The 14,798-nt window shown below is 49.2% G+C and overlaps 1 protein-coding gene across 1 annotated transcript; it reads right to left on the minus strand.

Annotated features, from left to right (window-relative positions):
• Nucleotides 1-350: 350 nt before the first annotated feature.
• LOC114083047 (acid-sensing ion channel 2) lies at nt 351-1,731 on the minus strand. The gene is made up of 2 exons (XM_071603838.1): nt 1,024-1,731; nt 351-359 (listed from the first exon to the last, which is right to left on the minus strand). Exons 1-2 carry the CDS (start codon nt 1,729-1,731, stop codon nt 351-353), a joined length of 717 nt encoding a protein of 238 aa, XP_071459939.1.
• Between the last annotated feature and the right edge of the window lie 13,067 nt (nt 1,732-14,798).

A 14,798-nucleotide genomic window follows, 5' to 3' on the forward strand; every position in this document is an offset into this window, starting at 1 on the left:
GAATCCGAGCCAGCAAAATCACCTCCAGAGCACTGTGAATAGACACACACCAAACTTCCCCGTGCTGTACAAAAGCCCAAGCCCACCTAAGGGGCATTTACACATGAATGGCTGGACGGCTTGCGCCACACTGGGGCCTGGCACCAGAACTCCTCCAAGGCAGATTGTGCACGGCAGATACCTTCTGTCCAACAGCTGCGTTATCCAGACCACAGCATGGGGGAACCAGCACAGCAAATGGCTTACAAACCTTGAGCACAGCTTCTCCTGGCCCTGGCTGTTTGCATGCACATCCCTGTCACTCTGCCTCCCCAACTGCAGGGCATGCCTCCAGACTGGAAGACCCACATTTACACAGCCTGGGAGAAGGAGTGCAAGTGTAAGGTTGGGCCCATCAAGACTGCAGCCCTCTTACAAATAAGCAAAAGGGTGCCGCTGCTTCCCACACCAAACTGGCTATAGCGTTGGTGTTGGTTAATATTCTGGGAGTTTCCTCCTAGATTCTGAGTGTTTTGTTAAGTATGAAACCATAAGCTGCTTAGGATCCTAAGCTTGCTTAGGAACTCTTATGTATTCTCCTGATGGCCCATTTTTGAAGAGATTCCGATTGGTTTTCCCAAAGACAACAAGTCCGTATTTAAGACATCCCTACACCCCCCAAACACAGCAGTGGTTGGAGAGTCCTGTGGACCAGGAGGTGAGGCCAGGGAGAAGGGGGACCAGTATCCACAGATCGGACCATAACTAGTACAGGGAGGAGTTTGAGGGCAGATACTGGAAGGAGAGGTGCCAGGGTAGAGGAGTTGTGACTGGGGTGAGGTGACTCCTACAGTTAAGTCAAGTTCCCACAACCTGGAGGGAAAGACTCAGGCAACACAAGAGTGGGCAGTACACTGGCTTCCTGCAGTGAGGACACCAAAAGGAGCCTGGTGTCCAGGCTCTCCGGAGTCCCACTAGCGGGCATCGGGACCACCAGGAAACTGGGCTTGGGGAGAGGGGAGTTTCGCGCGCAGGGCAACTCACGGAGGAGAAGTTGTGCGGGCCGCAGAGCTCGCCTCGGTACTTGCAGGAAAGCAGCATGTCCTCGAGCTGGTGGCCCAGGCGGTCCATGAAGGCGGCGCTGATGCCCTCGAAGTGGCGCGGCGGCAGGAAGAGGCGGAAGTCGGCCAGCTTGCGGAACCACTGGCGGCGCGGCTCGTCGCCCCTCAGCAGCTCGCTGACCAGCGGGCGCGCGGTGCGGTTGGGCAGCAGCAGCCCAAGCCAGTGACCGGCGTAGTAGAGGTCCCCCTTGGAGAGGCGCGGGAAGCGCAGCGGGTTGTTGTTGCACACAGTGACGGCGGGGAAGGGCAGCTGGCGGCTCCACTCGCGGTGCACCCGCGTGTGTGACGGGAAGCTGAGCCAGTAGAGAAGGCGGTTCGAGGACCAGGACAGCAGCAAGCCGAGGGACGTACAGAAGGCCAGCACCCAGAGCGCCCGCCGCTGGAAAGAGCCCCCCGCTGCCGTGCGCCCGGCGCACATGTGCCGCAGCCCGTGCAGTTTAGCGCGGCTCAGAGACGGCCGCCCCCTGCGGGCGACCCCTGGCCCCTGCAGCGCCCGCTCGCTGCCCCTACCACCCCCGGGCTGCCCGGCCGCCGCCACCGCCGCGGGCGCCGGCTGCTCGCGGGCCATGCGGAAGCGTCCCGGGCCGGGGAGCGCGGCCGCGGGCAGCCCGGCTCCGCCGCTCCGGCTCATTCATTCAGCCCGCGGCTGGCGGCAGCGGCGGCCCCGGCCGGGCGGAGCCGCCATGGGAGTCCGCAGCAGCAGTGGAAGCAGGAGCAGCCGCGCGCAGCCCGCGCCAGGGAAGCGTGCGCCCGAAAGGAGCTCCGGTGGCGCGGCATGCCCGCCCGGCGCCGCCGCCGCCGCCTCCGCGGGCGCCCGCCCGGGACTGAGCGCCGCCTCGGCTCGCCGCCCCTGGCACTGGCCTCTCCCGAGCGCCTCCCAGGCTTTCCTGGCCCCTTGTCTTCCTGAAGGATGTCAGACACCGGGCACTACCTCTGGAGGGGCCCCACTGGGAGCCGCCTCTCCTGTTCCTGGGCGCTGCTTCCGCCTCCACTCGTTCTGGACCTCGGGGGACCCTTCGCTGAGTCCCCCCTGCCCCACTTAACCCCAGCTTTTACGCTGGTCCTGGGAGAGGGGCCACTCGGCAACCATGCCTGATTTGGACATCCCCAAGGACCCCACTAGCCTGGCCCGTAGCCCAGCGGTGCTGGGACAAGCGAGAGAAGGCGCCAAGGAACGAGCGCCCCCAGAGGCGCACCGCAGCTCTCTGGCTGGGCGGGTGGGGTGGGTGTGTACTGGGGTGAGTGGTCGTCCAGCCGCTGTTTCCTCGCTCCCTTTTCTCCAGGACCCTTCCTTCTCACTGTTGCCGGGCTGCGTTCGGCCGGAACCCGCGAAGGCTTCCCCAAGTCCTGCGCCTGAGCTCTGCGATGTGCCCGCCCTCGCCTGGGGCTGGGGGCTTCTTCTTAAGGAAGAGGCTTCTGCGGGAAGCTGCTCGATGCCGAGTCCCTTCAAGGCTGCCGGCCAGGGGAAAGTGTCGTTTCTCCCCTTGGCGCCACTCTCAGGGATGCCTCGTGTCTCCAGAAAAGCCCAGCTTCGCTGTTCCCTGTCTCTTCTCTTCCCTGCCCCAGCGGCGCCGGGAGCCAGGAACTGCGGAGCCCCGACAACACCTCCCGGGAGTGACCCGGACTCCTTGGTCCGTGAGCCCTTCTCCTCTCCAGACTCCAAGCTCGCGGTGACGATGGCTGAGCTCCTCTCCCTGTTGCCCGGCCCTGCTTGGGCCCCGGGCGAACTTGGGCAGCGGCCGCGCGACGCTGGCGCGGCTGGGCTCCGAGCACCTGCTTCTCCGCTCGCTGGCCCCGTGGCTCGCGCGGGCGGGGTGCGGCGGTGGCGAGCGCGGTGCGCTCCTGGAGACGCGGTGCTGACGCGCCCCGGCTCCTCCTCACTGCATTTTAATTCCTGGCCACTGTGGCCGCTGCACACCGAGCGGGATGCCTCTTGCAGGAGTTGGCCGCGTGGGGGATGCACTGCACCGATGGGCCCCGGGTGTGAGGGCTTGTAGAAGAGATGTAGAGTAGTGTCAACGCGTGTTTATGCGCAGCCTTGTGCAAATAAGTGTGAGATGAGCTGGAGAGAGAGTGGCTGTGCAGAGAGGGCATTTGAGCAGTGGTATCATGCAGTGAGTGTGGGTAGGATGTGCGTTGTGTATGAGTGAAATGCCTATTTCTGTGAAACCATTGAATGTGAAAATCATGTTTGCAGGCCATGTAGTGTGGCTACTAGAGAGAGTGTGTGTGTGTGTGTAGGATAGTCTACGATGGGATGCATGTACTGAGTGTGTTGTGTATGAGTGCATACACTTTGTGATGGGTGTGAGTTTCACTTCTGCATGTGATGCCTAGTTGGTGTGTTCTGTGTATGCCATGTGTTGGGAGACATGTAAAAGAGTATGTATGTTGCGGTGCAGGGAGTAGTTAGTTACTGGGCAGGTTGGCCTTGCTGGGTTAACCTGCCCCTTTGAGAAGTTCCCAGGAACTCTGCCTGGGCATCCTTGCCCCGCCTCTAGTCCTAACCTAGTCAGTAAAGCACAAATCTACCAGGAGGGAAGGCAATGGGAGACTCCATCTCATCTCAGTGGCTGGGATCTTGGAGCCCACTGGTTAACTGATGGTGGGGCTTAGGGGATTCCACTCACCCCTGGACACGTTTGGATCTTTAATTTGGTCTTTTTAATATTCTGCTTTAACTTGTTTGGGACTCTGAATGAGGTATGTAGTTTAATGCTGGCTTCATTTCACAGGTGAGATCAGGGAGGCCAAGCACCTGCCCAAGGTCACTGGATTCAGCACCCAGGTTTCAGCACTTTCTAGTGTCCCAAAGAGCCTTATAGCTTTCATTCTCTGGGCCAGGACCTTGAGGGCAGGGTTGGGATCTTACTCCTGTGGCTGGCTGGCTGTGGAGAGTGAATGGTAGGATCCTACCTACATTGCCTGTTAAGGACTCACTGAGGCTTGTGGAGACAGGTAACCCGTTGAGCCCCACTTCTCCCTGGGAGTTTCCCAGACATTTCCCAGAGATTCAATTTGACAAGTGAGACACCTAGGAGGGATTCTGAGTGGGAGAGCACTCTGGTGCAAGAAGGGCCAAAGTTTTGTCCTTTGGTGCAAGAGACTTGAGGAATGAAATATTTGGACACAGAGAAGATTTTCACTCACTTTATGATCATTATCATTAGGAGTAGTTCAGCCAGATCTGTCAAATGAGCAGCAGGTTTCCAAGCAGGAGGGCTGAAGTACTAGGGTGGGCTTCAGAGCCTCTCTCCTGGTGGCAACTCTGAATCCTGACTCTGCAGAAGAGGACTTCCAAGCCCCTCATCTCTCACTCACATACATCCACACAGTCACACACATGAACAGACATGTACACACAGTGCATGTATACACAAACCACATTCCACACACATGCATGTATGCCTGCTACATGCACTACACAAAATGCACACAATACACACATGACATGCACACAAACATATGTGCATATACCACTATCTATGCCACTACATATAAACACATTTACATTTATACAACCATGCATTACAAATAACGCATACACAAGCCCACATGTACACACAATTCATATATACGCATACAAACACACATGCACTGTGCGCGCGCACACACACACACACACACACACACTACATACGATCACACACACCTGGGGGCCTTGCTCATTCTCCTGAGGAAAAAGTTACTAGTGCAGTTTTGGATTTGAATCCTTGAGGACATCTGTACTGGCTGTGGCAAGAAGGGTCTGAGGCTGCCAACAGTGTGAGGGCTTCTGACGAAAGCTCATACTCCAGTGCCCCTAGCTGGGACTCAGAGTTCCAGCCCAGGTACGCCAGAGTGACCCATGCTCTGGCCAAGGTGGGGTGACTATGGAGTGGCATGAAGCTCCAATTTATTAAAAGCATTTAAAACACACCACGTTTCTGACTTGTCCATCTGGGGTTCACTTTAACTTTCCTGGCAGTGTCCCCCTTGAAGTGTATGCATGCTACTTTGGATTTGAGTGTCTTCTATGCCAGGGGTTTTCCTATGAATTCTCCACATGAGCAGCTTGTTCAGGGTGGGGAGGATATACTGCTTAGACCCCAAGGGGTTTGGCACAGAAATCAGAGATGCAGGGTGGCTAGTGATCCCAACAAAGTCTTGTGGCTCTCTTCATGGCCCATCCTCTGTGCTGCCTGAAATGTCCCCACTCCTCTCCCACCAATACTCGGACCAGCGCAGCATCCTGGTCTTTCTCAAACCTCAGCCCAAGTACTGCCTCCCAGGCAACGATTTCCTCTATTCTCCCAGATGAACTTTGTTTGAATCTTTTCCCCTATATCCTGGAACCCTTTGTATTGGTACTTCCATGAGAGTCCTTGTCACATCACTTTGTCATCGTGTGCATCCAGGTCTTTCTTATGGACCAAGAGCCCTTTGAGGATAGGGACTACGTCTCGTTCACATGTGGGTACTTGTCTCCTAGCAGTGTTTGGGCACTGACAAGAAACACTGGCCAGGGGAAGAGGGAAATAGAAAGTTTCTTGAACAGATACTATATGCCAGGCATAGAAATGGGTGCATATTATTTCTCATTTCTCATTCCAACCCTGCAGAGGAAGGATTTTGACCGTTTTTCTAGCTATTGTTGAACAAAGTACTTAGGGTGCAGAATAGGAATCCAGTTGTAAGTCATTTCAAAGCCCAAGATTTCCCCTTTCCATCATGCCTCTTCCAACAGTACTTTAAGAAATAATAATAGTAATAGTAATAATATTATAACAAATGTAGGTCTTCCTAAGTGCTAGGGTTCCTTCTAAGTGTTTTATATTGAAAAAACGAATGTCATCAATGTTCAAACTGCTTACTCCTCAAAAAAATCGTAATAGATAAATACTAATGTTTTCTCTAAAGAAGAGAAATCCTTGCCACAGAGAAGTAAAGTAACTCCTGGAAGCCACACAGCTTCTTAGCAGGAGAGCAGGATTTGAATCCATGCAGCCGGGCTCCCTCCCTCTGCGCTCAAACAATGGCTCATGTGAATTAGCTTTCACATCCTAGCCAATGTCCCTGGCCAGAAAAAAATGAATTCACAAGGCAGGACAGAAGCTGACCCATGTAACCTCTCTTCCAAGAAACTGGAATTTAGCATTGTGATTTCCGAACAATAAGCTTTTAAGAAACATTTCCTTTGCTTGTGTATCTATACAGCATGCGCTGCCCTGCACCTGGCACCAGGTATTCTGTGTGATGTGGGTGGGCAATGGCAGAAAGATCTTCCAGGCAGCCAGGGCATATTCTGGGCTGTGACCGCTGCCACAACTGATTAGCTCTTTTCTCCCATAAAATGTGGGTTTGCAGAAAGGGGAAGATCAGATCAAGTTAATGTGGTTTTTCTGTTTTAATAATGCAATTTTAGGAACTGGCACCTTTGTTGGCTTGATGAGGTTTTACTGAAGCCTTCAGGGTTCCTGTTTATCCCCAGTTGAGAACTGGACAGTATCTGAGGGGTCACTTAACCCTGCTCTCTGCCTGCTTCAGAAAGCCCTTCAGCACCTCCTCTCAGCAACCAACATCTTGCCTTGTTTAAAGCTTCTTCCTTCCACCCAGTTGAAACCTCTCTCCTTATGCATTTCTCCCCTTCCTCCTACTTTATTTCTGGGGAGCCCCACAAAATAAGCTTGGTGTCTCTTTTGTTATAGGAACTCTTCAGATGCTTTGTAGACTCCAAGTCTTTCTGTGCTGATGGGGCTTCCAAAGTCTGTCTACCCAGCAAGGTCTGCAAGCCAGTGTTTTCTTCTCCAGGTTAAATGTCACCAGTTCCTAACAGTTGTTTCCCCTGTAAGTTCCGCTCTTGGGATGGGATCACTCATGCCAACATCCTTAGACTGAGGTCCTCCATGCCTGCAGAGTGGGAGTCTATGGATCCAGCATCTTGGTCTGACCCTTCTAGTCTACTGGCCTTGTATTCTATTGGTAATAGGCTCTTACTTCTTGCCTTTGGGATTTTGTGGGGGCTGTGGGTGGCAAGATGGGTCAGTAGGACAGGTTCTAACCTTCCCTGCTTAGAAGGTTGTGTGCACTGTCCTTTGAGATCATGTTGCTAATAGTGATGACACCTACCTTTGTGTGTGTGTGTGTGTGTGTGTGTGTGTTGGTGCTGAGGATTGAACCCTGGTCCTCATGCCTGCCAGGCAAGCTCTATACCAAGGAGCCACATCCCCAGCCCCCAGTGAGCACTACTTTCAGTATTAGAGTTTATTAGTAATATGAGTAGTCACGATGGAGGTTCTCATGCTGGTGGAAAGAGACCAGGGAGGACTCCTCACTCATTTCCCCACTCTCTTCCTGCCCCTAGCCCCATGGAGCTCCCTGCAGTTGCTGCTAAACTTTCCTTCCTTCTCCCCTCCATGGTTTTCTTCACACTTGGCCTCTTCTGGTTCTCTCTTCTTCGGCACTTTCCTTTTTCTTCTTCTTCTTTTTTTTTGGTACCAAGGAGTGAACCCAGAGGTGCTTAACCACTGAGCCATATCCCCAGCCCTTTTTTGTGGTTTATTTTTAAGGCAAGTATCAATAAGTTGCTCAGGGCCTCACTAAGTCGCTGAGGCTGGCTTTGAACTCGTGATCCTCCTGCCTCAGCCCCTTGAATGGCTGGGATTACAGGTGTGCACCCCTGCATGAGGCTTTTCTGGGCTTTTTCTTACACTCATAGGATATATTTATATATAGTTGCCCTTTCAGTCATCCTTATTGTACTTGATTTCAAGCTTTCAGACGCCACCTTTCCCTCACCAGCAAGTTGCAGGCTTCAGAGGTCAAACCAAAGTCCATGGCCAGCAGAAGGGGGATTCCAGGATGAAAGGACCAGGTCTGGAGAAGAGCGGTTGGCAGGCTTATGGGACATGGGGCTGGAAGCAGCTTGGCTGAAACACCTGGTCCCTGTTGAAGGAGAAGCCTGCAAAGCGGAAGCTGAATATAAAACCTAATTTAATCCCTCCATTTCGGGCTAGGAAGTCCAGGGCCAGAGAGAAAAGAAGTTTGCTATCCATCACACTGATTGATCCTGATCAAGGCAGGACCAGCACTCAGGTCCTACTTCATTCTCTGCTCACCTTATGAAATTATTATTATTATTATTATTATTATTATTATTATTATTATTATTATTTTAATATTTATTTTTTAGTATTTGGCGGACACAACATCTTTGTCTGTATGTGGTGCTGAGGATCGAACCTGGGCCGCACGCATGCCAGGCGAGCACGCTACCGCTTGAGCCACATACCCAGCCCCTGAAATTATTATTTTTAAAATTATCTAGAAATCTGTAACACATTCACACGGTTCAAAAAGACAAAGTAATTTCCAGTAAAAAGTCCACATACACATCCCCAGCCACCCATTTTGTTTTTCCTCCCTGAAGGCAAATGAAGTCATCTATTTCTTGTGTGATCTTTTAGAGAACGTTTATGAATATTCATATGTATACATAATCTTCACATGACCCCCATTTTTTACATACAATGTTGCATTCGGTGACTACCATTGACTAGAGTAATTACAGTATCATGTTCTCCAATCTTTTTTTTCCCCCTGTGATTTTATGGTTTCCTTCTTCTGGCACCTCATTCCAACTTCTGTTATCCTCCTCAACTTCTCATTTCACATTATCCTGCTCTCCCATCCAAAAAGGACAGTAGGTTCTTTGACAAGGTGGTACACAGAGCTTGCCATTTTATTATTAGATTTTTCCTTTAACTCTGTGCTAGATACGCTAATGGATAAAAGCTCTCATGTGGATAATCTCCAACAGCAGGTAATTCGAAGATATATCTGTTTGCTTCTGAGTTGCACAATGTGATGTATTTACATGAACCTAATTTTGAACTCATGTTTTCCTTTGGCTAATCATGACAGATACATGAATGCATTCATACACACACACACACACACACACACACACACACACACCCTAAGTTCCCTGAGCACACAGCTCTTATTGGTCAAGGAAGGTGTCCAAACATGGTTTGGCGGAGAAAACTAGCTTGGGACTTAGATGTTTCTGAAATTAATATGCAGAGTGGCTGAAACATACCATGGAGAGACCCAGAAGGCACCAAGGCCAAACGTGACCTTCACGATCATGCAGTTGAACTGAGAAGAGGAAACACAGGCCCAGAGGTTAGTGGGTGTCACCTGGTTTCTGAGAAGTTGATCTAACAGTAATGATGATGATAAGGATATTAGGTAGCTGACATTGTCAGACCAGGTGTCAGGTACTGTGCTCAATGGATAAGAATTAACTCAGTTAATTCTCACAGAAACCTCTGAGGTATGTACCACCATTATAGTTCTTTTTCTTTTTCTTTTTTTAAACAGGAGGAAACTGTATAAAAATTATCCAGTCAGTGGCTAGGATAAAAACCCAAGTAGTTTGGCTGTACAGTGCAAGGTCCTAATTAACTTGGTTGTAATTAGCTGAAAGTAATGTCTGTAGTGAATATTTATCGAGCACCCAAAGGATGTTGGGCCTTGTCTTTGGCACTGAGAACACAGCATCTGCTCAGATGTCCCTGCTGTAGGTTTCAGTCTAGTAACTGAAGAGAACAGTAAATTCTAATATTAAATACTAATGAAATATTTACAGGTAGTTCTTATAAAAATTGATGAATGCTCTACCAGCCATGAACTTAATGAGAGGGTCCCTATGAAGGGACCTCCCTTGATTGGTTTGAGAAACTTTGCCATATAATTTCTCTGTTTCCCACTGAATTTTTCCATTTGTTCTCATTTTCTTACCCCCACTCTTTGAGCATTGATCTCTGTCCCCAGTGATCACTCTTTGAGTCAGGACCTGAGTTAAGCAGAGGCAACACACCAGCGTCACCCCACATTCCCCACGTGGAATACGTCGGATTCTATTTGTCCACAACATCCACATTTACAAAGTCCTGCTCCTCCTCCTCCTGACACGGGCTTTTGAGTTCCCAGTGACGTCTTTTCAATCTGTGACTTTTAGCTTCTAAGTTCAGGCCACTTCGACAATTACTAGGTCTCCTCCCACCAGCATCCCATGTCTAGCAGGACTTTATTCTGCATTTGAACTTAAATACCTGAGACTTGGTTGTAACCTTGGCCGTGGCCATAAAGTTAGCCGAGAAATGGAGCCTCGCACACTTTTCTACCCAATTTGTTCCTCTATACACATAACAAAGCTCTCGTTAAAATAGTTAAGCATAATAACCCTCTCCAGCAGTAACCACCCACTCATATTATGAAAAGGCAGGCAGTGAAAATAGAATTTAATGAAATATAAAACCCCAGGTACAATTAGGCATTTTATTCACCATTGCTTGACTGTCCCCTCGCTCTTTTCCATCATGACAATCTTGCCCTGGCCCTCACCTCCGCCTTGGGGAGCACTAACTCACCGATCCCGAATCTGTCTTGCCGACAGACCCTCTGCCTTGGCTTGGAGATTTAAGGCCAGTCAATTTGTCAAAAGTTCTATTCAAGCTACTTTTCCTCCTCGCCACAGCTTGCCCGGGTCTCAGGCATCAGAGTGGGTTTCCTCTTCTCGCTTAGAGAAGACCTGGCCAAGCCATTGTCCCAGGGGTCTCTGCTCCTAGTTTATCTCCCTGTGCACCCAGGAAGAGCAGAAAGGGAGGGATTCAGTGGTGTGGACCGTGCGATTATCCAAACAGAAGAAAAGATGAGTTGGGGAGGGCAGGAAAATAACGGAGTATCCCCCAGAGCACCCCCTATTCTGTGCACCATGGAAGGATTCCGCACAGCAACCCCTCAGGTGGCGGACAGCACCCCCTTTTTACGGATGATGCTGTAGGAGGTTTGTCTTACCCATTTTCTTCTCTGTCACTCGATGCTGAAACCATGACGGCGTGATCACGTAACTCAACCATATACTGAGTGCTTAACCAGAGTCAGGCATGGAGTTAAGCCTCCTTTTCCAGGGGAAGGAAAGAAGGCCCAGAGAGGTGAAGTCACTTTGCCAGGGCCACACAGAGTGTTGGAAAAGCACAAACCCAGGAGTTAAGAAAAGAGAAAAGACAGAGTGGCAGGATAATTCTGAGTTTCATAGAAATCCTTAAGGGAGGGTCAGTTGGAGGAACCGGAAGCAGATTTGCTGGGGCCAGATCTTGGGCTCTGGGGCTCTGTGATGGATGTAAAGCTACACTCTTCCCAGTGTTGGTATGAGGCTGTTGGTGTAGATAAATCCATGTTAGGAGGGGTTTAGGGAGGCCCCCAAGGTTCCAGGCTGATGTCAGTAAGCTAGAAAAGGCCAGACAAGATATTCTGTCTCTGGACATGAAGGTGACATTGCTCACCAAGAGCCACCATGTGGCCCCTGGGTAGGGATTCATCTTTGTAAACCAAGGGGTTCCAAGCCAGCTTCCTTTGTCTCCTGCTCTCCCTCCCTCCTTTCCTCTCTTCCTCCCTCCTCCCCTCCCTCCTCCTCTCCCTCCCTGGCTCAGCCTTGCTCTCCTTTCTAATCAATATTTCCTTAGCCCGACAGTGCTTAAGTTTCCCCACTCAATATTTCTCGGCAGCCTACAGCACTAACACATAACGTTAGATTCAAAACAGTTTTCTGAAATTTCTTGGAGTTCTGAAGGCAAGTTCATAAACTTGGTGAGTCACAAGAGCCACGAAGCAGCTCGTGCCCTTCAAACTGGCAATTCCACACACCCTGCAAGATTCCCTGAGGAAATAACCCAAAAGTAAAGAGAAACTGCCGAGGGTGTTCACAGTGGGGCGTTTTGTTGTAGTTCACGTGTACAACAACAGGGAGAGAGTCAGACAAATGAGATGGTGGTGCTCTGTCATGAAAAAACTGTGCCATTGTTGCAAAACAACACTATGAGGGGGCTGGGGGTTGTAGCTCAGTGGTACAGCGCTCGCTAAGCACGTGTGAGGCCCTGGGTTCCATCCTCAGCACCACATAAAAATAAATAAATAAAATAAAGGCATTGTGTCCATCCAGAGCTTAAAAAAAAATGATGAGGATGCCAGTGTTTTGCTTTGGATAGAAAAATACTGAGTAAGAAAGATCTGAGTCCAAAAAGTACACACCCCTTGACCACAACTGCAGAGAGACATTGCTTCAAACATGAACATTGGTCAGAAAGAGATTCTTTTGGTAAAGTTATCTGAATTTCATGCAAACTAACAAAAAAACCCAAGCAAGGCTACCGGCACCAAGCTTGGGAAGGTTAACTGCAGCCAGAAAGGGGTCCCTGTCTCTGTAGAGGGACACCATGGAACTTTGGGGCATCAGCACCCCTGACCATCTTCCCAGTCCTGCACTGCCCACCAACCAGAGGAAGCAAGCTGGTCAACATGACTCATGTGTGTTCCAGTGTGTTCCCTTCTGGCTTCTAGCTTCTTTCTAGGTGCCCCTTTATTATCAGGTTGCACCAGGACTGCCACCTGCCTCAATCTACTCAAATCCCAGGGAGTCCCTGTAACCACAGAGTGACCCACAACCAAGACCAACTCAGAACTCTCCCCAACAAGGGAGAGGTATTTGGGTGAGAGTGAGTTCTGGGGCCCTGGTTTTCTGGTCCTTTCTGCTTACTGTGTCTCTGTCCTGTGTTCCCAGTCTCTGCCTGGAGACCTTAGTGACTTATAAATGAATCTTGGCTGGGTGACCTGATTTTGAGCCCTTGACCCTGGCTGGACCTCAACCAACAGGGAGGGCCTGAGCCTTTTCCCCAACTACAACTACCCTTCCATCTTGAACTCTGGTTTAATTTCTCTGTGGCCTTAATTTGCGTAATATTCTTCTTTCCTGCTTCAAGGCAGTGCAAGGAGATGAGGAAAAGAAGCTCCAGAGCAGTCGAGATGTACATCACGAAATCCATAATAATTAATAATAGCTTTGATGCACAGAGGACAGCGTTGTGGCAGGCCTGGTGCTGGGAACTTTGCACAAATTACCTCAAGCCCCACAGTAACACTAATGAAGCTGCTGTTATTATTTCTGTTTCCATCCAGGAGGAGTCTGAGCTGGAGAGATAGAAAGTGATTTATTAAGGTCAAACTCAGGTTTCCCTGATGTCAAATCCTCCCCCAACCCTCGCATCACATGACACTGAAGCTACCACAGTGTGGCAGACCCTTGTCTATTCCTGGAGCCTACTTACTCTTGCTTTATGTACAACCCTGATAACATGCTTGGTTATTTGCTTTTCGGTAACTCAGTAGACTAGGAATAATATGAATTACGAAAAGGAAAAGGTAGGCTTAAGATTCAAGAGGACTGATAGTGTGCAGGGCCCGCCAAAGCCTGACTACAAAGGAGAGGAAAATCCACTACAGAAACAGATAAAAGGACTAAAAAAATGGATGCCATTAAACATTATGGCAAACTCTACACCTTTCAAATAATCCTGAGTCTTTTAGCCCAGAACAATAGCTGGAACTCACAAGGATGACCTTGAGCCATTAAGATTATATTTTGTTCTCTCTAATCCACACATGGAGTCAGGAGAGGATGGGATGTATTTCAGAAGGAGTTTTCATTGGAGGGTTCCATTAAAAAGAAAAAAAAACTTGTGCTTAAAGGAAGACATAAATCCTTAACACTTGGAAACCTTGGCTCCTCCGAAAAATGACATTTTTTTCATGGGGGAAGAAACAAAGGTTTCTCTGTCTCATTGTTCCGTTGTTTCAGCCATCAGGGTGGATTTAAGTTTCCCGATGGTCATATTTTTTAATGTTTTTATTAGTGCAGTCTATTTTCAGATAATTGTGGGGTTCATTTCGACATATTCATGAATGCATATAACATAATTTGCTCCATTCCAGTCCCCAGTACTACCTCCCTCCTCCTCCTCCCTCCCCCAACCCCCTACCTCGACTCTGTCTTCTATTAATTTTTAAAAATTGGTGCATTGTAGTTATACTTGCAAGTGGAATTCATTGTGATACAGTCATACGTGCACGTAGCATAATTTGATCACTTTCATTCCACGGTTCCTCTCTTTCCCATCCCTCCCCCTCCTCCTCGGCCCCCTTCCTCTATCTACAGTCATTATTTTTGATGGCTAAGCAGTTATTCAATTCATGGCTTAAAATCCAGAATGCTCACATCGTTGTCAGTTGGGTTATGCTTTGAACACAGTCGCTGTAAAATAGGGAGCTTTGTGACATTTAAATGCTTCTATCTCTTTTCTGTTTCTTAAACTCAAAACAATGAAAGACCAGTTTTACCACATTTTTTTTTCCTCTGCCGGAAGAAACAATAAAGGAGAAATGGAATTCTATTTGAAAAATCAGTTCTACCTTTCCTAACTGTATCAGAGACATTTGGGGGTTTTATTCTGTAGGACTTGGAAGTCTTGTTGCAGCAAGTGATAGCGGGCTTCTGACTTATGGAGGTTGTCAGATATCAGAAGGTCCCAGTAAACAGCTTATCTGTGACCTCCTGGACGAAGACTTCCCTTGCAGGTTTGTTTGTTTGTTTGTTTGTTTTTCCTTTTGCATACCCACATGTTGATTGATAGAGTGAAATGTCTGCACTGCTTTGGGAAATATTGACAAAAAAATAGTCTTTTACATTTGGAACTGGAATTTTACCTATGGGAGGAGGTATTTTGCTCATGAATTCTAAGTTCCTTTTTTTATCTAGAAGCCTTGGAATTAGCCTCAGCTAAGCCCTCACCGGCCACCATTCGGGTCGATGCTACCTCC

This window comes from Marmota flaviventris, chromosome 17 (genome assembly GCF_047511675.1).
Source record: "Marmota flaviventris isolate mMarFla1 chromosome 17, mMarFla1.hap1, whole genome shotgun sequence".
Lineage (NCBI taxonomy): Eukaryota > Metazoa > Chordata > Mammalia > Rodentia > Sciuridae > Marmota > Marmota flaviventris.